At 34.3% G+C, this 26,242-nt stretch overlaps 1 protein-coding gene across 3 annotated transcripts in view; it reads right to left on the reverse strand.

Moving 5' to 3' along the window:
* LOC150097647 (uncharacterized) overlaps window positions 1-26,242 on the reverse strand; it is a 219,192-nt gene that overhangs the window by 167,505 nt on the left and 25,445 nt on the right. For all 3 annotated transcript variants that reach the window (XM_090407258.1, XM_090407257.1, XM_090407259.1), the window contains exons 4-5: window positions 21,206-21,377; window positions 793-983 (exon numbers count right to left, since the gene is read on the reverse strand). In XM_090407258.1, the coding sequence (XP_090263384.1) occupies window positions 793-983; window positions 21,206-21,377 (363 nt within the window). The remainder of the gene's footprint in view (window positions 1-792; window positions 984-21,205; window positions 21,378-26,242) is intronic.

Raw genomic sequence — 26,242 nt, forward strand, 5'->3', positions numbered from 1 at the left:
GATTAAGAGTTTGGAATTTGGTCATAGCATCAGAGAACCTGATTGTGATTGACATGACATCTCTCCCCTCCCCTCCCCTGTTGATGAGAGTGACTATGTAGTCCTGACTTGGAAGATGAGTGAACATGTGAAGGTATCAAAACAGAAAGAAGTTATGTGGAATTATAAGGCAGGCAACTATCATAGACTTAGAAACCAGCTTGACAGCAGTACAGTGGATGAAAGAATTTTGAAGGAAGAGAAGTCATAGTGCATGAGAGATACCTAAGAAAAAACGATTGACAACAATGACACATTGCATACCTCAAGTGAAAAAGATAAAGCAATTTGGATTCAAATGGATGACAAAAGGAATAAAAGGAACAAAAAATTGCAAAAGAAAAAGAGATTATGGAAGGCATATATATATATATATATATATATATATATACATACAGAGAGCGAGAGGTGGAGAACAGTTGCATGAGGAATATAAGGTTCAGGCTAGGAAACTAACTAGTATTTTAAGGAGAGAAAAACTAGAATATGAGAGGGTACTGGCACTGCAATCCATTTAAATGATAACAATAATGACTAATGATTGCAGCAGCAGTCAGTATTAATTTCTGAAACTAATTGCATTTGCACTGTACTTATATTCTTACAATAGCATTATATTGGGTTTCTTTTTTGTGAATGTGCTCTATAATGCACTGTTATGGAATATTTGAAAGACTAATATTAAAAGGACATTTTTGTAACAATTTCAATTTCCTCCTCCCAACAAAAAATAAAATAAATCAGAAATCTAACCTGATTGTTTTTCACAATAATTCGATAATTATCTTTCCTCTGAAAGAGTGACTGATTCACATGACACAAAATTTTGACTTTATCCAGTGACGTTGAGTACGGTAGAATACCTTCTACTTTTAATTCATATCCTAAAACTTTTAAACTCTCTTCATGGATATTCCATAATTCAGCAATTTCACAAGGCCAAACTTGAAAATAAATAAATTCCACTTAACAAAAACATTGCACCTGGAAATATTAAAATAATTAAATCTTTCTCAAATTAATTATTAACAGTACACATTACAAATTTATTATAGTCTAACCAAGTGGAAAAAAATTTCCAAGATCTTTCTCTAAATCCAGAGTAATTCAATAATAAGGTGAAACACCTTTTGGCAACTCATATAGGTATATATGACTTTTCCATTGCTTTCACCTTAGTATCGCCACCTCTGGGTCTGGCTCCCACTGACGAGACCTCAGTAAAGGTCGAAACTGGTCTGGGTAGTGGCCCTTCCCCTAATGCATAACAATATACATGTCCGCAAGGAGATGTGCTTTGCATTTTGGGAGATACTAAGACAAGTAGTGATAAGAGCTTGGTCTACCTTTACCATGAGTTGCCTCAGTCCTGAAGATACTTCAGGCGCAAACTTTGTTTGCTTATACTTGGATAAAGGATTAAACTAAATATATTATAATTTATTGGAATCTTTAATGTACAGTATAACCAAGTGGGGGAAAAAAAAAACTTTCAACATCTATCTCTAATCCAGAGTATTTTAGTAATAAGGTGCAACACTTTTTTGACTACTTGAATATGGAAATATGACTTCTGCAATGATGGGACGGTCTCCTTATTGACTTCTGCAATGATGAGACCTTCCTGAGACCCAATGATAGACCCACTGTGGATTCTATAGGCAGTCCCATGTATAAAATATCAAGATTTCTGTCACACATTCTCTAAATGGAATACTATGAGCATTATACTCCAATCATCAGGAATTTGACCTTCTCACCAAGCCTTCTGAATTATCCAGTGTAGCCACTGTAAAACTTTGTACCATATTTTAGTATTTCTGGTCAAATATCATCTACTCCAGCTGCCTTTCCACATTTCAGATTTATGATACCATTTTCTACTTCGAGTACAGATATATATATATATATATATATATATATATATTCTGGATGGCATTCCTGTTGAATGTTTTTTACCACCATGCTATCACCGCTTGTTTCATTTAGCAATCTTTCAAAGTAATTACTTCATGCATCAAGAATATCTGTATCCTCAGTTTTTTATATCCCTTTTATCACCTCTAATTCCTTTTACAGTAATTAGAGATGATAAAGGCAATGATAACTTCCAGAAGATTTTACACCTTCCTGATATTTGTTTTCTATGTGTTCTTTCCAAAGTCTTCCCATGACTGTTGTTTAGCTAATTTTACACAATGCTTTGCTTTCTTGCATTTTTATCTGTGTTCCCTAAGAACACAAGGAGACTTACTTGCCAGGAACTTTTGATATGCTTTCTTCTTTTCATTGACTGCCTCTTTAATTTCCTGAGTCCACCATGTGTTCTGATTTCTCTCTCTTTGCAGATTACCTCACCACATGCCTCTTTGTTTAAATGAATCAAAGTTTTCTTTAGGGTTTGCTACTGAATCTCCAAGGTTTGATTCTTGTTTTCAAACTCTTTCAGTGTTCTTGAATAATGTTTATGTACTTGAGTCTACAGTTCACATCTGATAGCTTTCTTACATACCCTTCTTTTCAATATGAAGTTCAATTTTATCTTGCTCAACACTAAATGGTGATCACTTCCTATTTCAAATCCTCTGCATACTCTTGCGTCCTAAACCAGTAGGGAAACATTGCTGCCAACAATAACATAGTCAATGAGACTTTTCTTATTCCTTGTATCATCTTCTCTCCGTGTGAATTTGTGCACATTTTTATGTTGAAAACATGGTGCTAGTAATAACTAGTCTGTATCCTGAGCAGAAATCTAGCAGGTGCTTACCATCATTATTGGCTTTGCTCTTTTCTCCAAATTTTCCCAAAACATTCTTAGCTGTCTGGTAATCATTTCCTACTTTGCTGCTTAGATCTCCAACAAGGGCCAACTTTTTCTTTTTCATTGTGTCAGCCGCCTTCTTTAATGCCTCGAAAAAAATAAAGTGTCAAGGCTGGGAGGAGACCTCCACATGGCCTTTGGAGGAATGTGGAGAACTGATACGGCTTCTGACCTGATGTCCAATCCTCACCTTCTCATGGTGCACCTTGTTGGATATCTGCCTAGATACTGAACAAATGAGGATTTGGGATTTAGCCAACCAAATTGTATTTTTATTGACTTCTTATTGAAATAACTGAAAATGATTATTTCTATCTTTAAGTAATTAATAATCAACTCATTATATGTCATAATTAGAAGAGTAGTATTAATAATCAGAGTTTTCAAACAATTACATTACACATCTGCAATATCTTTATCTTCAATCGTTATATCAACTTTGTCATCTTTGATTCTTTTGTGAGAACTCTCTCCTTTATTTCTAAGCTTTTTTCAATAGCTTCAATATAATTTAACCACCTTCTGATAGTTACAGGCTCCTCATTTTGCCTCTTTCCCTTCCCAATCAAGTTTCTGACATCTACATCTAATTCAGGTTCTAGCAATCCCACTCTCCATTCACATCTTGGTTCCCTATTCCTTAGACTACACTCTACATTCAGGTCATACACTGCAAAGATCATTATATGACTAGATATTTATTTTTAACTTCCCTTATGTTCTCAGGTTATTTTGTCTGTCATAAAAAAAACCTGAGTTATAAGGTTTGCCATCTCCATGCGAGCCTAGCTAATCCCCCTTCAGTTATGAGTCTTTTATTGTGAAGAAATGTTTTTTGCATTAGCAATAAGCACTGAAACTAAGTCTTTTACTGCCAAAGGGCACATACTACATCATCCATCTGATTGTATTTGGGAGGTGCTATAGCATTATGATTTTACCATGTAATGAAAAAAAATTGAAAGAAATCAGAAAAAAAATCAGCTAACGCCTTTTTATTCCCATATATAGGGAGTAGGCAAGGCTGTTTAGCCCTATCTAATCACCCATTATTATCATTGAAAGAAATACATATTATTATTATCATCATCATCACTGCACTCCAACATCTTGCATTTATTAATGTTAGAACTACAATCCATTTACACCAGTGTGATATACAATGATAAAGTGTCAAATGTCTTAGTGACACTTGCAATATACAATGATAAAGTGCAAGTGTCGCAAGTGTCTTTGAGACACTTGTAATATGCTCTCTAAACTTCAGTCTACTGTCACCACCATCACTCCCTTTCTATATATTGCACAGAACCATTTACACCAGTATGATATACAATGATAAAGTGCTCATTCAATAATTCCACTATCTCTTTTACAGTGATCACTCTGCTGCCATGACTATCCACCAGTGTTAATCTGCCATAATTATTTTTCCTCCTGTGTGCCATATAGTAGAAGAATTCCCTTGAATTAGCCTTGGCCTGACCAGCCAATCTCCACTCATACTGTACTTTTTCCTTCTTTACCGTGCTCATCACCTTCCTAGCCTGCAGTTTATACTTTTCATGGATCTGATCACCACCTTATACCTCCTCCATAGCTTGCTTGATTTCACTGTTTATCCATTTCACTCCTACTTTATTTACTCAGCTAACCCTTGGAATAAATTTATGCATTGCTTCTGTCAACATCTTTTCTGTACAGCTCATCTATCTAACATATTGTTAGTTGTACAGAGTTTCCTATAATCACCAACTTTATAATTCCACATGTATCCTTTTTTTGGCAGTAAACTTTTTTTGATTCACCACTTCTCACACAAGCATTTCATGACCACTCTCTCCAACTGGTAGCAGTGTTAATACCTTATTAACAATTACATCTTGTGAAGTTATCACAAAATCCAAAACACTAAAGCCTCTAATTGCTTTACTCACATGCTGTTTAAGAAATTTATTACTCAGAAATTCAACAAACTCATTCTCCTTGTTCTTGTACACAATCTCCTCCTTCCATTCTGTATTCCTATAATTAAAGTCTGCCATCACTTTCTTTTTACATGCCCAACAAATTTGCCTAACATTTCACAATCACTAGTATTCTCTACATTCCCTGGTGTTAAACTGTGAATGAAATTGTTTTTTTTTGTATGTTTTTATTCTACATTCACAGTTAACATAATCTAACATATACTAAGCAAGACTTGTTTAAATATTATTTGTTAGTCCCTTGCTTAAGATTTATTATTCATGTATTATCCTTGAATTTTATCAGCTATTATTTAATTATATAATTTTAATGTATATTATACTATTGAAAGGACTCTGTAGTAAATAGCATTTATCTTATTACTTTATTCCTTCAATAATATTATGAGGAATTCTATGTATGTAACTTTTATGTGCCTTTTATTAACTATGACATATATTTTATTATTATTATTTGTAAATGAAATGAAAGAGAAATTAATTAACTATAATATTTTTATTATTAATTTTCATTACTCAGTGTAAAAGTATAACCTTATGTAACGCTAATGATTATGTTTACATTCTGTTTTGATCGTTGTCATGGAGATAGAAATGAAATAGAACGCGCAAGCTTCGATAATTGGGAGAAGAGAAATTAATGAGTTGGATGGGGTGAACAAGTTTTAGGCGGAAAGAGGAAGGCATATAAGCGAGAGGTAAAAGAAAACAACAACACAGAAGGGCAGGGAATTCAAGGGAGTAGCATTCAGAAGTGTATGGAGACAAGGAGAAAACTTATAGACAGCTGAGAGTAAAGTCAGCGGTGGCAGTAATAGGAATTTAGTGCCGTAATAGGATAACTAAAAGACTGGAAGATTAATAGAAGATTCAGAATAAATCCACTAAGTTTTAGAATTACTACGTATTCCTATATCGCTTTAAAGAAGGATTGTACAAAGCTCAATTTGTTATACAGTAGTAAACATGGAATAATTATTCTGTCTTATAGTAAGCCCGTCAAGAATTGTGTAGCGCGATAAATAATAATTCAGTTATCTCCTTGAAGAATTATTTTGAATAGTGTTCCATCGAAGTAGCAAGTGAATATAGTTTGAAATGTGCTCACATCGAATCTGATGTGCAAGGATTAATCTCGGTAAGAACAGTCCTATTTTATTTTAATTCAGTGTGAAGGTTTAAGTGATAATTCCGTCTCGAATATCCTAACATTTACTGTGGCGTTTCACTGAATTTAGCCAAAGTTAGAAGTTGAAAATGATTCCCCTTGAAGCAGTAACTGCCGCGATTAATAATGTTATAAGTGCTTGCTAAGTGTTAAATATAGAGTGTAACTGAGTGATACCAGCAAGTTTATTTAGCAAGAAATTCTGTAGTATTGATCAGGGTGAACAATTTTTGTGATTGAGAGAACTGTGAATTTTGTATCTGAAGATTTGAAGTCTAATTTAGTATGAATGTCTTGAGCTGAAGAACTAAGTTAATTGTATCATCTTATTTTTGGAGTTTAATTTATGTATTTGTCATATAATCTTGTATTAAATGTTTTGTTTTGTTGATTTCAATATTGTGTGTGCTTGATTCTTTTTCATTGCACCATTTCATAAAAAGTTTGAACCTTGCAGGAGCCCTAAGTGAAAAATATTAAATTCGGCCTGTGTGAATAAGGAGACTGCTAAGTTAATTAAAGATTGATTCTACTATTTTACATAGACTAATCTAAATATAGGGTGGTGCAGTATAAATATAAATTTCCCTACATTTTGATTAGTAATCAATCAGCAATTAATTGATTTTATCAAGAACAACATTACAACAAGATGGCGAACCATAGAGCCAAGAAGGACGTTCCAACACTGGCTTATAACTGCATCCTATTAGATATACTAGCCTGCTAATTTCAATTTCATACCACACAGATTCAAAATCTGCACATGTACTATCGATTTCCACACACTTGTGGACACAATTCTTCTGCAATCATTAACAGTACTCCCCCCCCCCTCCTCTTTTCACCTTCCTATCCTTCCAGAAAATTGTATATCCTTTCATTTCTATGCCTGACATCATCCTCAGACAACCACATTTCACTTATACTGATTATCTTTGGGTATACTGACTCAACCAATGCAACAAATGTAGCTCTCTTATTAGAAATACTTCTTACATCTGAATACAAATATAACAATCCCTGTGTCTTTGAGGTCATTCTACCAGCACCAACATTCTCTACTCTAGCCATTATTCCACACCTCTCTTTCTCTCTCTTTGGTCATATCACTCCCATTTCCCAGATTATGATTGTTGTTCATATCTGTCTCATCCTCACCTTTATGCATTCCGTCACCCTGTCTGTGCAATCACATCTTCAACCTCATATCCATTTTCTACCTGTTGTACACCCTGTTTGGCTGTGCTATCCTGCTTAACAAGTAGACTCTGATCATTTACTACATTAACTTCTTGACTGTGTGCCTTCTCAGAAAACAATAGCCTTTCTAAATGCCCAACACCAAATACATCACCAAACCCATTCAAATACATCACCTTTATACCAATCCAACTTTCCTTCAAATTCACTCCACAGATTCACAAACTGAACCCCCTTTGCCTCATACAACCCATCTTGTTATTTATTATCTCTGCTCAATTCACTATCGCCATATCTGGACAACACACTAATGACTTTTCCAACAACACTATTATCCTCTACCTGCAACAATTTCTCAACATTCATTTTTTTCATCTATGCATACTTTGTGATAAGAGATAGATCTTCATGCAAGACAAATTTCTTTAGTGAAACAGATATCTTATTCTAAAGTTATCACATTTATAGCATCTCAACATTATAAAAATGCCATTTCCTCTTGATCTTCTATTACTTTTTATTTCTGTAAAACCTAAACAATTAAACAAAAAATTATATTCTTATTACAGTTCACTCTCACAATAGCAAATTTCCTTTAGAATGTGATAAGTGTTTGCTACGGGAACAGTCAACTGCATAATGATTTACAAATATTAGTGCAAAAAATATATAAATAAAATAAGAACAAGAATTAATTTTCTCACATTTGTAATCAGGTTCATATCTTGTTCCCTCAGAAATTTTGAATGCATATTTTGTTTCATATATGCAATTTCTTATATTCACATTTGTCATTTAATGTACAAATTTTTTCATCAAGATCCTTAGGAAGCTATTCACAAAAACTGCAAACATATTCATGCAATAAAAACAATCTTTTATGTAAAATAATACCAGACGCATTATTTTATCATGGACAACCACAGAAGTTGAAAATGATCATAGCACCTAATTCATATATTTTCCAACATACAGAAAGAAATATCCAAATAGTATGAATAAGCACAGTACAAGTCAGTTCTAGTTACAACTGGCAAACTTTGTGGCACAAACCTTATATGATTTTCCAGTGATCACTGAATCAACAAAGAAATGAGATAGATAAAGTTTAGCATGAAATAATTTCAGTTCTCTGAAATTATTTCAATAAAGAATAGAATGTATAATTCCTTTAAACAAATGCTGGTGTGTATTGGACTGATCACTTCTCAAACTTCTTTCCTGAACATGAGGTTTATGTTGCATCCTTCTGAAATTTTTCCTGCCAACATGGCAGAGAACACTTGTTTTGTAAATCTTTCTTCGCCCACTCTGTTTAAGTGAGCATACCACATGGGATTAGCTCTGCAAACGCATTCCTGGATGCTGACAATGTCAAGTTCTTTCCTAATATCATCGTATTTAATATGATATTGCCTTTGATGCCATCTGTTCACACCTATAATCTTTCTCAGGACTCTCATATCTGCAGTCTCTAGTCTTTGGTCAAGTGTTTTACTTCTGATCCAGCTCTCAGATCCATAAGTTAAAACAGGTTTGAAAACTGTCTCGTATACAGCTAATTCCAACTAATTTCTCTCTTATTCCATATGAATTTATTCAACTGACTTCCCATCATACCAGCTTTGCTTATTCTGTTGTCAATTTCTATATTTAATTTACCATCGTCATTAAAAATCATGCCTAAATAGCTGAAATGTTTTACTTGTTCCACAGGTTCCCCGTTCACAACACAGTTGACATTTTCAATGATTCTGCCTATTTTCATTGTCTTTGTCTTTTTATTGCTGACCTTCATACCATATCTACTACAACAGTTATTCAATTTAGTCAGGGAATCTTGCAGACTTGTAGCGGATTTATTTAGAAGTATAACATCATCTGCATAAAGCAAAGAGCTGACATTAACATCTCCAATTTTGATATCATGTTTAATACCACTTTCATTCATAATGTGATCGATATAGATAATGAATAACAGAGGAGATAATGTACATCCTAGTCTCACACCAGATTTAACATTAAACCATCTTACTGTACTTCCTTCAATTCTAACTGCTGACTTACAACTCAAATAAAGACTAAGTATTACTTGATATAATGCCCCATTGACACCATATAACTGTAGCGTATTGAATAGCTTCTCTCTTGGCACCTTGTCATATGCCTTTTCCAAATCGACAAAACTTAAATACAGATCTTTATTATATTCCCATGCTTTCTCGACTATTGGTCGTAAAGTGAAGATCTGATCCTGACAGCCTCTTTTTGGCCTGAATCCAGCTTGTTCTTCACCAAGCTTTTCTTACACAATTCTTCTCAACCGTTTCTCAAGTATACTTGCATAGATCTTGCCAGGAACCAGTAAGGAAATACCTCTGTAATTCTCCAATCTCTACTCCAATCATCGGGAATTCGTCCCTCTGTCCAGGCTTTCTGAACTATGCAGTGCAGCAACTGTAAGACTTTTATACCACCATACTTCAGCATTTCTGGTCGAATATCATCTACTCCTGCTGCCTTTCCACATTTCAAGCCTCTGATGGCTTTTTCTACTCCCAGTATGGATATATATTCCTGACTGCATGCCTGGTCAGTGTTTTTTTACCACTGTGCTGTCATCACTGCTTGTTTCATTTAGCAGTTTTTCAAAGTAATTACTCCATACTTCAAGGATATCTTTTTCTTCAGTTTTCATGTCACCTTTATCATCTCTAACTCCTTTTACAGCACTCTTTCCTCCATTCCTAAGCTTCTTCAACAACCTCCAGAATATTTTGCCACCTTCTTGATATTTATTTTCTATATTCTTGCCAAAGTCCTCCCATGACTTTTGTTTAGCTAGTTTTACACAGCATTTAGCATTCTTGCATTTGTCTCTGTATTCTCTAAGAGCACAAGCTGAATTATTTGCCATGAACCTTTGATATGCTTTCTTCTTTTTCTTCACTGCCTCTTTAACTTCCTGTGTCCACCAAGGAGTTGTGATTTTTTTTATCCTTGCAGACAACCTCACCACATGCCTCTCTGGCAGAATCAATCAATGTTTTCTTCATAGTTTGCCAGTGAATCTCCAAGGTTTGATTCCTGTTCTCAGACTCTTTCATTTTTTCTTCAATAATCTTTGTGTATTTTAGTCTACAGTTCACATCTGAGAGCTGCTCAACTTTTATTCACTTTAAAACTTTCTTACATGTTCTTCTTTTCAATATGAAATTCAATTTTATCCTGCTCAAGACTAAATAATGATTGCTTCCAATTTCAAATCCTCTGTACACTCTGGTGTCCTGCACCAGGGAGAAAAACATCACTATCAACAATATCATAGTCAATGAGACTTTTCTTATCCCTTGCCTCTTCTCTCCATGTGAATTTGTGCATATTTTTATGTTGGAATATTGTGCTAGTAATAACCAGTCCATGTCCTGAGCAGAAATCCAACAAATATTTGCCATTATTATTAGCTTTGCTCTTTTCTCCAAATTTTCCTAAAATATTTTTGTATGTCTCACAATCATTTCCTATTCTGCTATTTAGATCCCCAACAAGGACCAACTTTTCCTTTTTCATTGTGTCAGTTGCTTTTTCTAAAGCCTCAAAAAATTCCTCCACTACTACCTTAGTAGAACCTTCTGTGGGACCATAGGCACAAATAAGTCTCATTGTCCAGTTCCTCATTCTCATATTTGCCCACATTACTCTACTTGAGACTGACTGCCATTCCAGAAGATTAGCCTCGTATTTTGTGTTAAATACTATGGCTACTCCTTCTTTTCCTTGATTGTCATTGCCTGAATATAACATTTTGTATTTATTGCTCAGAAAGATCTTACCAGTTTTTTTTTTTTGTTTCAGTCACCCCTATTATGTCGATCTGGTACTTATCTATTTCCTCAGCTAGCTACTTTGTTTGCCATTCAGGCTTCTTATGTTGATAGTACTGATCTTTAACTCTGGTGATGTTGAGTTGGGGTGTGTTTTCAGATTTGTTCCAGTAGCTGACTTTCTGCTGTTCACCCTAGTTCCCTGGTGAAAACAACAGGGGCCTTGTTTAACCGGGTGACGCCCAAGCTGGCAAAATTTTATCATGTTGTACCATCATATTTTATTTTGGTTTAACCAATAAGAATACAATTTGGTCGGCTAAATCCCAAATTGCCAGCCCATCCTCGTTTGTTCAGTATCCAAGTATATACCCAACAGGGTGCACCACGAGAAGGTGAGGATTGGACATTAGGTCAGAAGCACCCTAGTCAGTTCTCCGCATTCCTTTAAAGGCTATGTGGAGGTCTCCTCTCAGTTATACAGATTCAAGGCTATTTTAAAATATCACAAAATTATATTCAGTATTTCAAATAAACTGGCAATTGAAAAATGAAACAAATTGTTATTTCTAGAGTGCTCATTTCAATAATAAAGATGCTGTTTCTTTACCATTGTAAAATAATCTTTCGTGGATGGAGGCAAAATAAATAAATAAATAAATAAATATATATATATATATATATATATATATATATATATATGATATGATGAAATTATCTGATACATGTCCTATACAGAACTGATTAAAAGTTTGTTTGTTTTGAAGTATTCTAACCCCTCCTGCTGCCATGACTGCTCATAGCAACCAAATTATAGATATCTACTTTCTTCTATTTTCGTATTTCACACTTTACACAGTATGTACACTTCACATTTGATATGATTAAAAATGTTCATATGATTATCTATAAAGCAAAGTCGTCAAAGTGCATCCTTCAGGCAATCTGTGGAGTATTTTGAGCAAAAATAAAAATAACTTAATCCACAATGTTAAAAACCCGTTTTTTTTTTTTTTTCGAAATATTTCGAATAATTATCTTGTATTTATCATCATCATGCATATCAAGGATTTAGACCTATCGTGGCCTATTCCGGCGTTAGAAGTCATCGTTGAATCTTTTAAGAGGACATCCTGGTTTTCTTTTTCCTAATGGCTTGTACTTTAAGGCTTGTTTGAGCAATCTTTCTATTTTCATTCTTTGAACGTGTTCAATCCATTTATGTTTATATTTTTGAATTTTTTCTATTACTGATTATTGGTTTAATTTTTTCATAATTTCTTCATTTCTTTTGTGATCAAATAGAGTATACGTATACTTTGCAGTTTTTCTCATAAACTTCATTTTTGCTGTTATTAATCTTTGTTTGTCTTTTTGTTTTACTGTCCAGATTTCACTTCCATACAATAAGACTGGTAGGGCTAATGTATTGTATACTTTAAGTCTGGTTTGTTTTTGAACTAAGTTTGGTTTAAATATAGGGTTAATTACACCTGCTATTTTTAAATATTTTGCAATTTTTAGGTTTATATCTTTTTCATTTTCAAATGTGATCATAATCCTAGGTAGTTAAATGAATTCACCTGTTCTAAGATCTTGTTATCTATTACTATTTTAGTTCTTACTGGATCTTGTCCTTTAAAGGCCATAGTTTTTGATTTTTCTGTTGATATTGTTATTATTCGTGACACCTCCAAGGAGTCCAAAGACTCATCGCGGGAGGACACCTACTGTACAACTCTCCGTCTCCACTACTACACAGAACCTCTACTATCAATCACCCACATCAACACCATCCATTGCCCACAACTACCACCACCACAGCTAGTATTTTTTTTGTCTGTAAATTGTGTGTGTACTGAAGGGCCGATTTGTCTGTATGTGGGATGAAAAACCTGAGTTTCCAGGAGAAAAAACCCTGCTACCTCTGTATGAGATCGGCTAACTCACCTTCAATTGAAAAAGTCCATATAAAGATTCCTCCTGTCACGATAAGAATCGAATTAGGCCTTTTCTAATCGAAGGGTGCAATGTACTGTCGTTCTTCCAATTGCGCTACGGAGAGGCTTATCATACCATAATCTCTGGCTATCTCATTTAGATCTAGAATAGCTTTCTGTAAGTTATCTTCAGAATTTGTAATTATTATTTGGCCGTCGGCAAAAAGGAGAGTGTTTAAGTTCACAGTAGGAGAAAGTTTAATACCTTGATGGAAATTTTTATTCCATTTAGGTAAATATTAAAAAGAGTTGCTGAGAGGGGACATCCCCATCAGACCCCTTGGTTTATCTCTCTCATATATGATAGCTATGATTTAATCTTATTTGTATTTGATTATCTTGTATTAGGTTTGAGAATAAATAAAATGTACTGTCGGCTAAGCGATTAGACAAAATTAGCACAAAAAATTAAAAATGACATTGGTTCTCAAAGATAATGTAATATTTAAGTGAAGAAAGTATGCAGGGATCTCTTATTTTATCCTGTCATTAAAAATTGTACAATAAAAGAAGAAAACAAAAATAAAAATAATTTCTACATTTTTAGTATCTCCAATATAAATAAAAGTCCAGTTACCCAGCATAGATCACGATCACAGCTATGATCACGAGATAATCTGGTTAAGTTTTCTCTTCAGTGTGAAGGATTATCACACCTTCTATTGGACACGATGGCCAAATTTTACTTATCCATGTTCTTTCAACAAATAGCATGCATCGTATCCAGATTTCGCTGGATGTATATAGACATCCTGGCCAGTTAATATATGTAATTTTCAAAGTACACAATTTTACATAAAAATATGTGGCTTGATTTTAACCTTTAAATTTTAAGTGCATTAAAAAAAAAGGGGCACTCAACTTAAAATTTGCATTGGAGCGTCAGGACCCCCTAGAGCCAGCACTGATTTCCTTAAACCTATTCGCTATTGGGGCGCTCACAACCAACTACCTCTGGCAACCCATTACACTCATTCACCACTCTGCAAGAAAAAAACCTAGTCTACACACCCTTACTAACCACACTCTTAGAGCGCTTCCAAGTGTGACCCCTTGTTTTCCCTTTGCTCCCCATTTATTGAAAAATTTCTTCTATGTCAATCTTATAGTATCCCTTTAGTAACCTATAAGTTTCTATCATACCCCCCTCCTCAACCTGTCAGTTAAACTCTGCGACCCATACACACACACACCTTCAATCTATCCTCATAGGAAACATTCCACAGACCTGTCACCAGCTTAGTCACTTGTCTCTGAATCCTATTCACAACTTCCCGATCCCCAAGAAACACAGGTGACCAAATCTGTGCACAGTAGTCAATGTGTGTCCAAATCGCAGCCTTATAAAGAGGAATAATAACCTCCCTATCTTTACTTGTCAATGTAATTTTCAGCATCCAAGTAATCCTCTGAGCTATTGTGCCAATTCTTACAATATATCCTCTGAATTTCAACTCTATCTGTCATCATTTCCTTCCCCCTCCCAGATCCCATGCCTCATCAATTTCCTGTAAACTAGTACCATCAATTATGATACAAAGTGTGTAACCTTTTCATCCTGAAGTGCATTACTTTACATTTTACAACACTGAATTAACAACCATTGTCCTTTGCCCATACTGCCAATTTATTTAAATCACCTTGTAAGATATCTACATCACCTTTATCAACTACTGCTCTCTCTCTCTAGTTTTGCATCATTGGTAAACAATTGAATGTCTCCATTCATATCTTCTGCCATATCATTAATATAAAAATTAATGAGTAATGAACACCTAGTACAGAGCTCTGGGGTGCTCCACTAATCACCTTCATTTGCCTTGATTCCACTCCACCATACACCATCCTCTGATGTCTATCAGCCACCTCATCCTATCCATGCCACCAGCCTCATATCCATTACCATTTGCTCCAACTTATGTAATAATTTTCCATGTGGTATTCTGTCAAATGCCTTTGCAAAGTTCAGCAGTGTCATAGTGTAGCCATTTTCTTTATCCAGTTCTGCAGTCACCCTATTATGAAATGTGAATAAATTACTGAGGCATGACTTCTCTTTTACAGATCCATGCTACCCCTTATAGAGTATCATATATTCCTATCCATCCATTTCTGAATTTTACTTTTAACCAACTTTTCCAGTACTTTAACCACCACTCTAGAGATATTAATTGGTTTGTAATTTGCTACTTCCATCTTGGAGCCACCTTTATGTAATGGAACTATCTTACTTTCTTTCCACTCACTTGGAACCTTGCCAGAGCTGAGACTTAGATTAAACAACTTCATCAGAGGCACTATCGGTCTACTTGCACATTCTTGTAACACATAAGCAAACATACTATCCAGGCCCACTGCTATATTCACATTGATATTTTTCAATACACTGAGTACTTGCAGTTCATCTACCTCAATGCTCACATCAGTCTCTGTCACCACCTGGATGATATATGAGGAGGGAGGGTCTGGAAAGTTCTGATAAACATCTAGAACAAAAACGATATTAAAGCAACTGATATAACCACAAGAAAGAACATACTATAGCATGATTATGAAGATAACTTATGTTCTTATATTTTTATATCCATGTATGTTCTTTCTTGTGGTTATATCAGTTGCTTTGATATCATTTTTGTTCTGGATGTTTATCAGAACTTTCTAGTCCCCCCCTCATACCTTTGCGAAGTAATCACATAGTAGCTGAAACTATTTCTTCTGCTTCTGTCACTGTCTTACCATCAGCACTGAGTAAAGTTATCTTTCCATAATCATTCTTTCTCTTACTTGCTATGTAGCAAAAAAAAAAAAAAAAAAAAAAAAAAAAAAACTTTTGGATTTATTTTGGCCTGCTTAGCTAATTTTCTCTCAAAATCTGATTTAACCTTCCTTGCCAACTAGTTACCCTTCTTGCTTGTGCTTTATACTGTTCATGGGCATGTTGATCACCTTGTTGTTTATATTCCTTCAACAATGCTTTCTTTTTTTGCAGCTCCTGCTTTATATTGCTAGTCATCCACTTAATCCCTACTTGGCTTATCCTCCTGACCTTGGGTATGCACTCTGATACTGCCTTCCCATGCACTAATGACATTCATTCCATGTAGTTTCTTATGCCATGGCACTGCTCCAAGTTTCCTACTAAGTTTGTCATAATCACCAGCTTTGTAGTTCTGCATAAACTCTTAGAATGATGGTGATGGATTCCTGTTGATACAACATGAAAGAGAGTTTTCTTCAAGACACGGTTTTCTTCAATGATTAACAAATCATGTCATTCCAGTCGATGACATGAGATGTGTTGAAAGAATGATAAATCCTGATTTTTCTTTTCTTCTGAACAATATATTGCCGAAATATTCTTTTTTTCTTATTTCAGAACTTCTGCAAGTCTCATCTATGTAAGACACACCACAAGGACAATAAATTCTGTAAACACCTCATTGTTTATAGAAAGAGTTACTGTCTTTTGAAGATCAAAGGAGGTTACTTATGATTTGGATTATTGGTTCAGAAACAGCTCTGATGTTATAACTTTTAAGTAGAATAGAGATTTTGAGAGAGAGATTTCTGAATGGAATGCATGAAGTCTCTATAATGAATGTCAGAATTTTTTTGTGGTGGAAGATTAGAAAATAATAATTTTGTACAGTATTCCTTGAATTAAGGACAAACTAGTTGAGTAGATATTGGAGTTCTTTTTCTCTATACTCTTTTAAAATGGAAACTGCTAATTTTTTTAAGGCATGATTCCTATTTCTTTATGATGGATAGTGAAGAGAAGTTCTGTTGTTAAACATGAAAAATTTTGATAAGGAAATGTCAAGTTCACATCCTGGAAAAATACAAATGTAAAAACTTCTCTTTTAAGTCATCTTGCTTTTCAAAACCATGTAAAGGCAATTAAATTATTGTGAGGTTTTTAGATAAACAACATGTTCAATCAAAAAAATTGAAACATATTTCAGAAGGCTTCTCTCAATCTCTTCTGGGAAAGGTTTCATTTACAAAATCAATGCTATTCACAAGTTGGATTTTCATTTTCATCCAACAACTTAATAAGTGCTCATCTATGGGAAAATACTGATATCCTAAACCATTCACAGAACCTCATTTTTAACCCTTGCAAAACCAACTAAAGAAAAAATTTCCTTACCAGATGAAAAGATAATGATTAATATCTCAAACTATTATCTTTTATCCAAGAATGAAAACAGCATTTAAAAAAAAAAAAAAGCTTCAATTTTGCTATCCTGCTCATTATACCCCAAAAACTGGCATATTTTGTGCAGAATAAAAAAGGCTCTTTGTCGTCTTCCACAGAATAATGCAAATAATATTAGGTTCACAATGTTGTTTCTTTCATCATCTTCCATGCCAAAAAGCAACATCACTAATTTAGGTAATATAATATTATATTATAATATATGTTAGGTGCTTTCATTATCTTCCATGCCAAAAAGCAGCATAACTAATTTAGAAAGGAGGAAAGCACCTCACAATTTAAGAGAAAACAGACATCATAATTCTGAAGGCAATCAAAGATGATGTGACATTTGTCATGAATACTACAAGCAACTCGTATATGAAACTATAAATTCTGCATTACTTCAACCTCTGGGTCTGGCTCCCACTGATGAGACCTCAATAAAGGTTGAAACCGGTCTGGATAGTGACTTTTTTTTTTTTTTTTTTTATCAAACATCTTGCAGGATTAGTGGACGGCTGCATCAGACACACTGATTCCTTCATGAAGAACTTGGTCCATTCTGTTCAGAAATGTTAAATATTTCCATTTTGTGATGTGACATATCCTTGCAAGCCTATATACCGTATATTCCGGCGTATAAGTCGACTTTTCAGCATTGAAAAGTCGACTTATACGCCGGGTCAAAATTGATTGCTTTCCAAGAAAAAACTAGCACGTATCATACTCTGTTAAATTTATTAGCAATATACAAAAAGAGTAAATAAGTAAAAATATTTCAACTCATATCAAATTTATTTACAGAAAAAATTATTTACATGTTACATAATTATTTATTTACAAAAGAAAATAGGTAGGTAACTACATAATTAAAATTTAATTTTCACTGTCTGAATGTATGAAAAGTTCATTGTACTCTGGTTCTGTAATTTCTTCCAGTATATCGTCATATAAATTGTATTCATTTTCTCCATCAGATTTAGCATTAATTTCGTCATCATTGTAAATAAAATCATCTTCCGAGCCATCTAATTTGTTAGATATAGCACATTTTTTAAAAGATTTTATTACTGTATCTGGTTTTCGAAGCACTAAATTTTTCCTTTCCATAAACCGGCTACACCAACTCACTGTAGCTTTGAAGTTTTCACTGTCCTTTTAATTTGCTTTGCTCCACTTCAAAGCAAATAAACAAATATTATTTCTCGTTATAATGAGCCCATTTTGGCAATTTTCTCGAACCCAATCCGCAACATTATTTTCCAGAATAGGCCACTTACAAATTCCTTTCCATAATGCACAGTTATTTTTTTGGCACTTTCATTATTAAAGTTTCATTTTTTCTCCAATCGCAAACTAGTTTTTCATTTACTCCGAACTGACGTGCAGCAACACAGCTAGTATTTTCTTTTGCAAATTTAATCACTTTGCACTTAAAACTCGCATCATATTTCATTCTTTTAAAAGGAGCCATTGCATTTTAGTTCACTATTGGTCAACTGGTCAATACAAAATAAAATTTCTTTTGTCAACTAGGTATTTTATATCTTTTGCTAAAACAAAGAATGGAAGGACTAAAAAGGAAGTTATGATTATAGTGGTTGATGCCTGTATAAACATTTTACTTAAAAACTGTGATAATTTTTATTTTTAAAGAAATTTTTCAAGTCGACTTATACGATGAGTATACTATAAAAACTCAAATAAACTCAAAAAATTCCAATATCGACTTATATGCCAGGTCGACTTGTATGCTGGAATAAACGGTATATAGGTTTGCAAGGATATATATATATATATATATATATTATTTTTCTCAATATATATATATATATTTTTTTTTTTCTCAATATAATTTGACAACTCATCACTCCACCTTCTTTTAGGACATCCTTGACATCATTTCCCTTCTTTTTCCCTCATTTCCCTTTTCCATCGCTCGTCTTCTCTTCTGGATAGATGTCCACTCCATTTCCATTTTAGGTGAGAATGATGTCAGTGATACGACTCTGGTTTCTTATCCAGGTGTTTTGCTTCTTATCTTTTAATGTGATGCTTAGCATCTGCCTCTCCATTTTTCTTTGAGTTATTGCTAGTTTATTTGTCAGTGCTTTTGTTAGAGACCAAGTTTCACAACCATATGTGATGACTGGAAGTAAACATTGGTTAAATGTCTTCCTTTTTAAACAGAGTGAAACATCATTGTTTTGAAAAATGCTTTTCAATTTTCTGAATGCAATCCAGGCAAGTTGAACTCTTCTATTTATTTCCTTTTGGAGTCCACAGTTTAGATCAATGAGATGACCTAAATATGTATATGAAGAGACTCTTTCCAAGAAATTGTTTTCTATTATTGTTTTTGGGTGTTACAAAATGATTAAACATGATTTTAGTTTTTGCTCTGTTTATTTTTAGACCAACTTTTCTGTGCTTTCACGATATCTATCTTTATATTAAGGTCTTCTGGAGTGTTTGCAAAAATTATGATCTCATCTGGATATCTTAGGTGTGTTAAGTTTCTGTTATTAATTTTTATACCAAGGTTTGTCTAGTTTATATTATTAAATATTTCTTGAAGGACTGCTGTAAAGATTTTGGGTGACAGAGAGTCTCCTTGTCTGTGTATACATACAGTCTCTCTATCTTTCTCTCTCTCTGATGAGGTCTTCCCTCCTCCCTTTATTGCAGATCTATTCATAGAAAACTTTGGAAAAAAAATTGCATTCTTTAGCCAACCTAAAACCTGCCATTTGGTGGAGATATGTCAATGATATTTTTATTATCTGGAGACATGATATTTAAGATTTAAATAACTTTCTAAATCTTTCATCCAAAAACTCATTTCACATTAGAATCGTGGAATGAAGACAAACTATGCTTTCTTGATGTCCTAATCTCAAAAACACCAGGAGACAGAATTTCATTAGCTATTTACTGAAAGCCTACTCACACCAGATGCTTTCTTCACGTCTCATCTCTTCACAGTCCATCACAAAAAAAGTAGACAAAATTCACGCAATAAAATAAAAAAAATAAGTAGCGTCCAGTTTAAAAGATGAAGAACACAAAAAAAGACCTTTACTTTCTGCTCAATTAGTTTGTCCTTCAACTATTCATTCAAGAAGCACTGTCAGACAGACAAATACTATTTTCATTTCTCCACTACAGAAAATCCTGATATTCATGATAGAGATTGTTTCCATTGCATACATTACAAATCTCTTTATCAAAAATTTACCCCACTTAAAAGTCATAATATCAAAACTGCTTCTAGACCCATTCAAATCATATCTAACCTCCTTTGATCTGCAAAAAAGAATAACTCTGTCTATAAACATTCCAATGTTTACAGAATTACTTCTCTTTGGACTACCTCACATAGGTAAAATTTCAGAAACGATCATATCAGTGATATGCCATATAGAAGAGAAGAAAAATCAGGATTTGCTTATCATTCTTCAAACAAATCTCCTCATCAATTGGGATAAAACCATGATGTCCTATGTTGAAGAAACTTCCTTTCACATTGTATGAAGGAATTTGCCACCATCATTCACTTATGTGGTTCTCTCAACCAAAAGCAATGACTTGTTTTAAGTGATGTATGAAGTCATTATTAGATCTCTCTCTCTCTCTCTCACAAATCTAATCACCCGCAAACAATCCCACCAGACAGGTATCATTTACACTTTGTACCATTTCTTCTAAACCTTTTAGCTGTTAAACTTATAAACTATCTTCACACCAATTTTCTAACTCTACACTTTTTTCTTTAAATTTTCTTGAAAATTACATCTTTTTAGCATTACAGTCATTAGATGGAATAAAACTTCAAATCTTTTCCAGTTGAGTGAAAAATGCATAAAAAAATTTATATTTTTTACTAAAAATCAATTTAAAAAATGCTATACAAAATGATACTTTCTTTTGACACTTTTATCTATGTGTTTCTTACCTTCATCACTAGAATGTACAATATATACAATAAATTTCTTCGGAGGCACAAAACAGCTTCCTTCTGTCTGTACTATTTTTTGAGGTTGTGGCCATAATAAATGAAGCTTAGCATCCGTTACTAAAGATGGGGGTGAAGTCATAAGTGGAACTAAAGGAGGTAGTTCTGTACCCTAATAAAATAAATTAAAACCTATTGTGTTACAATTCAAAAACAGTATATGTGTGACAAAGAAGACAAACAGATGAGATTCTACTAAATAATAAATAAAAGATAAATATTCAGGCAATACAGATCAGGGAAAGGAAGGAGTAGCTTTAGCATTCAACACTAAAGAAAAAGAAAACTTCTTCCCTGGCAGGGCATTTTCAAGTAGTTATATGGGCACATTTCAAAATGGGGAAAGTGGACAATGAACCTTATTTGCTCCTATGATTTTGCAGAGTTCTACTAAGAAAGAAGTGGAGATGTTTTTGAATAATTAGAGAAAGCATATGATATAAAGAAAAAGTTGGTCCTTGTTGGAGACTAGGAAATGAATACCAGACATACAGCAATGCTTTAAAAAAAATCTGGAGGAAAAGGAAAACTAATAATAACAATAAGTTTCTGCTACACTTCTGTTTGAGACAAGTACTAAATATCACTAACATGCTCCAACATAAAGATGTGCACAAATTCACATAGAATGGTTCAGGACACAAGAATGTCATTCATGGGATTAGAAATAGTAAGTGATTAATATTTCTAATCCGGTGAATTAGAGTCAGATTTGATCCAGATTTCATCCAGCTCAAAACTAAATAAACATTTAGTTTTGAGCCAGATGAAACCAAATATCATAATGGAAAGAAAAGTTTGTAAGAAAGTTTTAAAAAGAATCAAAATCGAGCAGTTTTCAATGGTGAACTGCAGACTCAAATAAACAAAATTATTCAATAATAAATGAAAGAGTTTGAAGATGCGAATCAAACCTTGGAGACTAAGTGGCAAGCAAGAAAACTGACTGATTCGGCCAAGAAAGCATGTGGTGAATATTGCTTTTTCTATCTAGACAAAGACAGAAAAATCAGTACTCAGGATGTTAAAGAGGCAGTCATGGAAAAGAAGATAGCTAATCGAAAGTTCTTATAAATTAAATCAGCAGAAACCTTTTAAAAATGCAAAGAAAAATGTATGAGCTATGTAAAAGCAGTTAACAAAAAGTCATGGAAAGACTGGTAAAAATATAGAAGATAAATATCATGAAGTTGGCAAAATGTTCTGGAAGCTGTTAAGAAAAATAAGGTTAGGAAAAGACATCAAAGATAATAAAGAAAATATCAAAACTCAAGATATTCTGGATTTCTGGAGGAAATATACTGAAAGCTTGTTAAATTAAATGAGTAGTGATAGCACACTGGTATTCACACACCTTAAATGTGGAAAAGCAACTGGAGTAGATTATATTCAAACAATGCTCATACATGGAGGTATAAAAGTTTTACACAGTGGATGCACTGCATAATTCATAAGACATGGTTTGCAGGTATAATTCCAGATGACTGGAGCAGAGCACTCATAATACCTATCTATAAAAAGATAATACAGAGGAATTTTGCTTAAATGTTTAACATAACATAAACATAAACATAACATAAACATAACATGAGAATAAGAGATAAATGCAAGGCGAATCAGAGTAGGAGAGAGAGAGAATTTAGGGAGTATGAGTGAGAGGTATGGGGGTGCTAGAAGAGGAGAGAATGGAAACAGTAGAAGAGAGGGAATGAGAGAGAGGTATGGGAATGCTAGCAGACGAGAGGATGGAAACAGTAGGAGAGACGGAATGAGAGAGAGATATGGAAGTGCTAGAAGAGGAGAGAATGGAAATGGTAGGAGAGATGGAATGAGAGAGAGGTATGGGAATGCTAGAAGACGAGAGGATGGAAACAGTAGTAGGAGAGACAGAATGAGAGAGGGATATGGAAGTGCTAGAAGAGGAGAGAATGGAAATGGTAGGAGAGATGGAATGAGAGAGAGGTATGGGAATGCTAGAAGACGAGAGGATGGAAACAGTAGTAGGAGAGACAGAATGAGAGAGGGATATGGAAGTGCTAGAAGTGGAGAAAATGGAAACAGTAGGAGAGAGAGATGTATGGGAGTGCTAGAAGAGGAGAGAATGGAAACAGTAGAAGAGAGAGGTATGGGAATGAAAGAAGAGGAGAGAATGGAAACAATAGGAGCGAGGGAATGGTAAGAGGTATAATGTATGGCGACTCAATGATCCGTGGTGTTCAAGATAGGATGCGTGAGGAGTGTTTGCCAGGAGGAACAATAGAAAGGGTGGCTATGGCAATTAAGAGAGGTGAAAGGGTGGATGAGATGATTGTGATGGTAGGAACGAATGACTTGAGTGGTAATGTAAGTCGGGCAGCGAGAGATATGAGATTTTTGCTTGAGACTGTACGGAAGAAGACAGAGAGAGGAAAAATAGTGTGCGTGTTGCCTAGGTATGATAATGATGAGCTGAGCAGAAGAGCGGTGATATTGAATGGCATAATAGCGAGAATGTGTGACAAGAGAGGACTGGTATATGTGGATGCTTGGAGTGCGTTTGAGGAAAGAGAGGAATTGTATGCGAGAGACCATTTACATTTGAATGAGGAAGGACGTAGGCATCTGGAGAGATTGCTGTTCTGAACGAGTCAGTGTGTCCCAGGGAGGATGATAGTAGGGGTAGCCTCTTGTGGGAATGGATACTTGGGAGAAGGGAGACAATGTCAGGTAACACTGAGCCCAGTGGAGTCTAGAAGGGATAATGCTGGGTATAGAAACAATGGCATTTATATGCTTTATACTAATGCCAGGAGTATCCGGAATAAGGGAGAGGAATTGGTGGCGCAGATAGCATCAGCCTGGACAAAAATTATTGCGATCACTGAGACGTGGTTGACAGAAGGGGATATAACAACAGGAATAGAAGTCGCTGGGTATAGCATTTTTCGTCAGGATAGGAGGGGAAAGCGTGGTGGTGGGGTACTGCTTATGATAAGTGATGATCTATGTCCTCTAAGAGTGGAGAATTTGGAAGGAAGTGAGACAAATGATTTTGAGAGCGTATGGTGTGAGGTAGAGGGTTACAGGCAAATTCATCGAAAAACAGTTAATCGAAAGACAATTCATTGAAAATGCAATTCGCCGAATAAACAATTCACCGAACAATAATTTAACGAATGGCAATTCGTCGAAAAGGCAATTCATCGAATGACCAATTCCTCGAACGACAATTCGTCGAAAATGCAATTCATCGAAAAAACAATTCACCGAAAATTTTTCGATGAATTCTTTCATAATTCACCGAAAATTTTTCGATGAATTCTTTCATAATTCATCGAAAAGTCATTTTTCTTGCAAACTATTGTTTAGAAAATGTTCAGTAACAATGCGGAACGTTACTCATGATACAGACAACATATGGAAGCGGTCATTGAAACGTAATAATTATTTTCTTGCATTTTAGAGCATTTAATGTAAGTATACATCCTGCTTCATTGTACAGTTAGCGATTTATCTGTAGGGAAGACAGGAGTACCACATGCACTTATCTCCCGAATAACCTCGAAAACATGTAATTGCAGTTAATAAGGGGAGGAATAGGCTAAGAAATTCGTTCTACCAAATTTTGTCACAATAAGTCTAGTCGATTGAAATTAAAAATTTCATTAAGTTCATCCAGCCAGAGCGAAATTGCTAATATCATTTAGGAACTTCTTTACGGAAATGTCATGATAAAAGTGATCCATTACGAACTAAAACTGAACTGTGCATTCCGCTTCTTGTACTGAAAACTTCTGCTAAGTCAGCGAGTTATTGTAATACATAATTTCGACATTTTTCTTTGTCGCCCCGAATATAGCTGAACTGAAAACTGGAAGGGTTCGAATTGGCACTCCTGTCGTTGAGGAATCCAAATAAAATTTTTTCATTAATAAATGTAATAAATAAATAAATTTACTGAACGTAAGTTAGTAGGCCTAATACTGAGATGACTAGGGTTTCCCTCCTGGAAATAGACAAATCGGACAAGAAAGACAGTAAGAATCCATATTGTTCTGTAATTATTCCTTAGTAAAGCAGCATTTCTATACCAACAATCATTATATTGAGGAGGATGAGGGAAAATAGTATTAATCATTAATATTACTACTACTAATAATAATAATAAATTGATTCTTTGATGTAAATATTTTTCACAATATAATAATAAAATATACAGGAATTCAGAGTAAAAATATTGGAAAACTTGAAAAAATTCATTCCTGAAGATTTTTCAATCATGTTTCACTTATTTACTCCTGTTTCTGTTATTCCTCAATGACAGGAGTGCCACATGCACTTATCTCCCGAATAACCTCGAAAGCAAGTAATTGCAGTTAATAAGGGAAGGAATAGGCTAAGAATACTAATGAGTATATGTGTGGGTATATTTCTGGGTTTTGAGGAGGTGATCGGTGCAGTTTGTTAAAAAAATAAAATAAAATGTTAAAATATTCTCTAGGAAAGGAAAATAATAAAATAAGGAATGATGAATAAAGAGTCTTAAAAAACAAACCTGTAAACCTTTTAGAAGCATACTCATCTAGTGTTATATTTAGATGAGCAGCGGTTGGAAGTCTTATTCGACTTTTGAAGGATGCCAATGGTCAGCAGATCACAGTTAGAAAAGACAGTGCTAAAGGAAATTGGAATTGGGTTGAGCTGTTTTGAATTAAGGAAGACGCAACTGGCCTTAAATCCCTGCGTGTTTTTCCAATTCAGTTCGCTTGTTTTTCGGCAAGAAAAAAACAAAGAAAAAATTTCAGAGAGAAAAAACCTTCCATCCTCATATGAGACAGGCTAACTCACCTTCAGGTTAAACGCCCTGATAAAGGCGCTTGACATCCTTGATAAACGTAGGATGCTGAAGTCCTTTTCAGCAATTTCATTAAATGAGCTGTAGAATTTTTCTCTTCTCGGTTTCTGCAGTTTTGGAGAAAATAAGTTTAGGATGGAGAA

The sequence above is a fragment of the Typopeltis vanoorti genome, chromosome 17 (genome assembly GCF_054136105.1).
Source record: "Typopeltis vanoorti isolate ZY-2024b chromosome 17, IOZ_Tvanoo_1.0, whole genome shotgun sequence".
NCBI classification, from domain to species: Eukaryota; Metazoa; Arthropoda; class Arachnida; order Uropygi; family Thelyphonidae; genus Typopeltis; species Typopeltis vanoorti.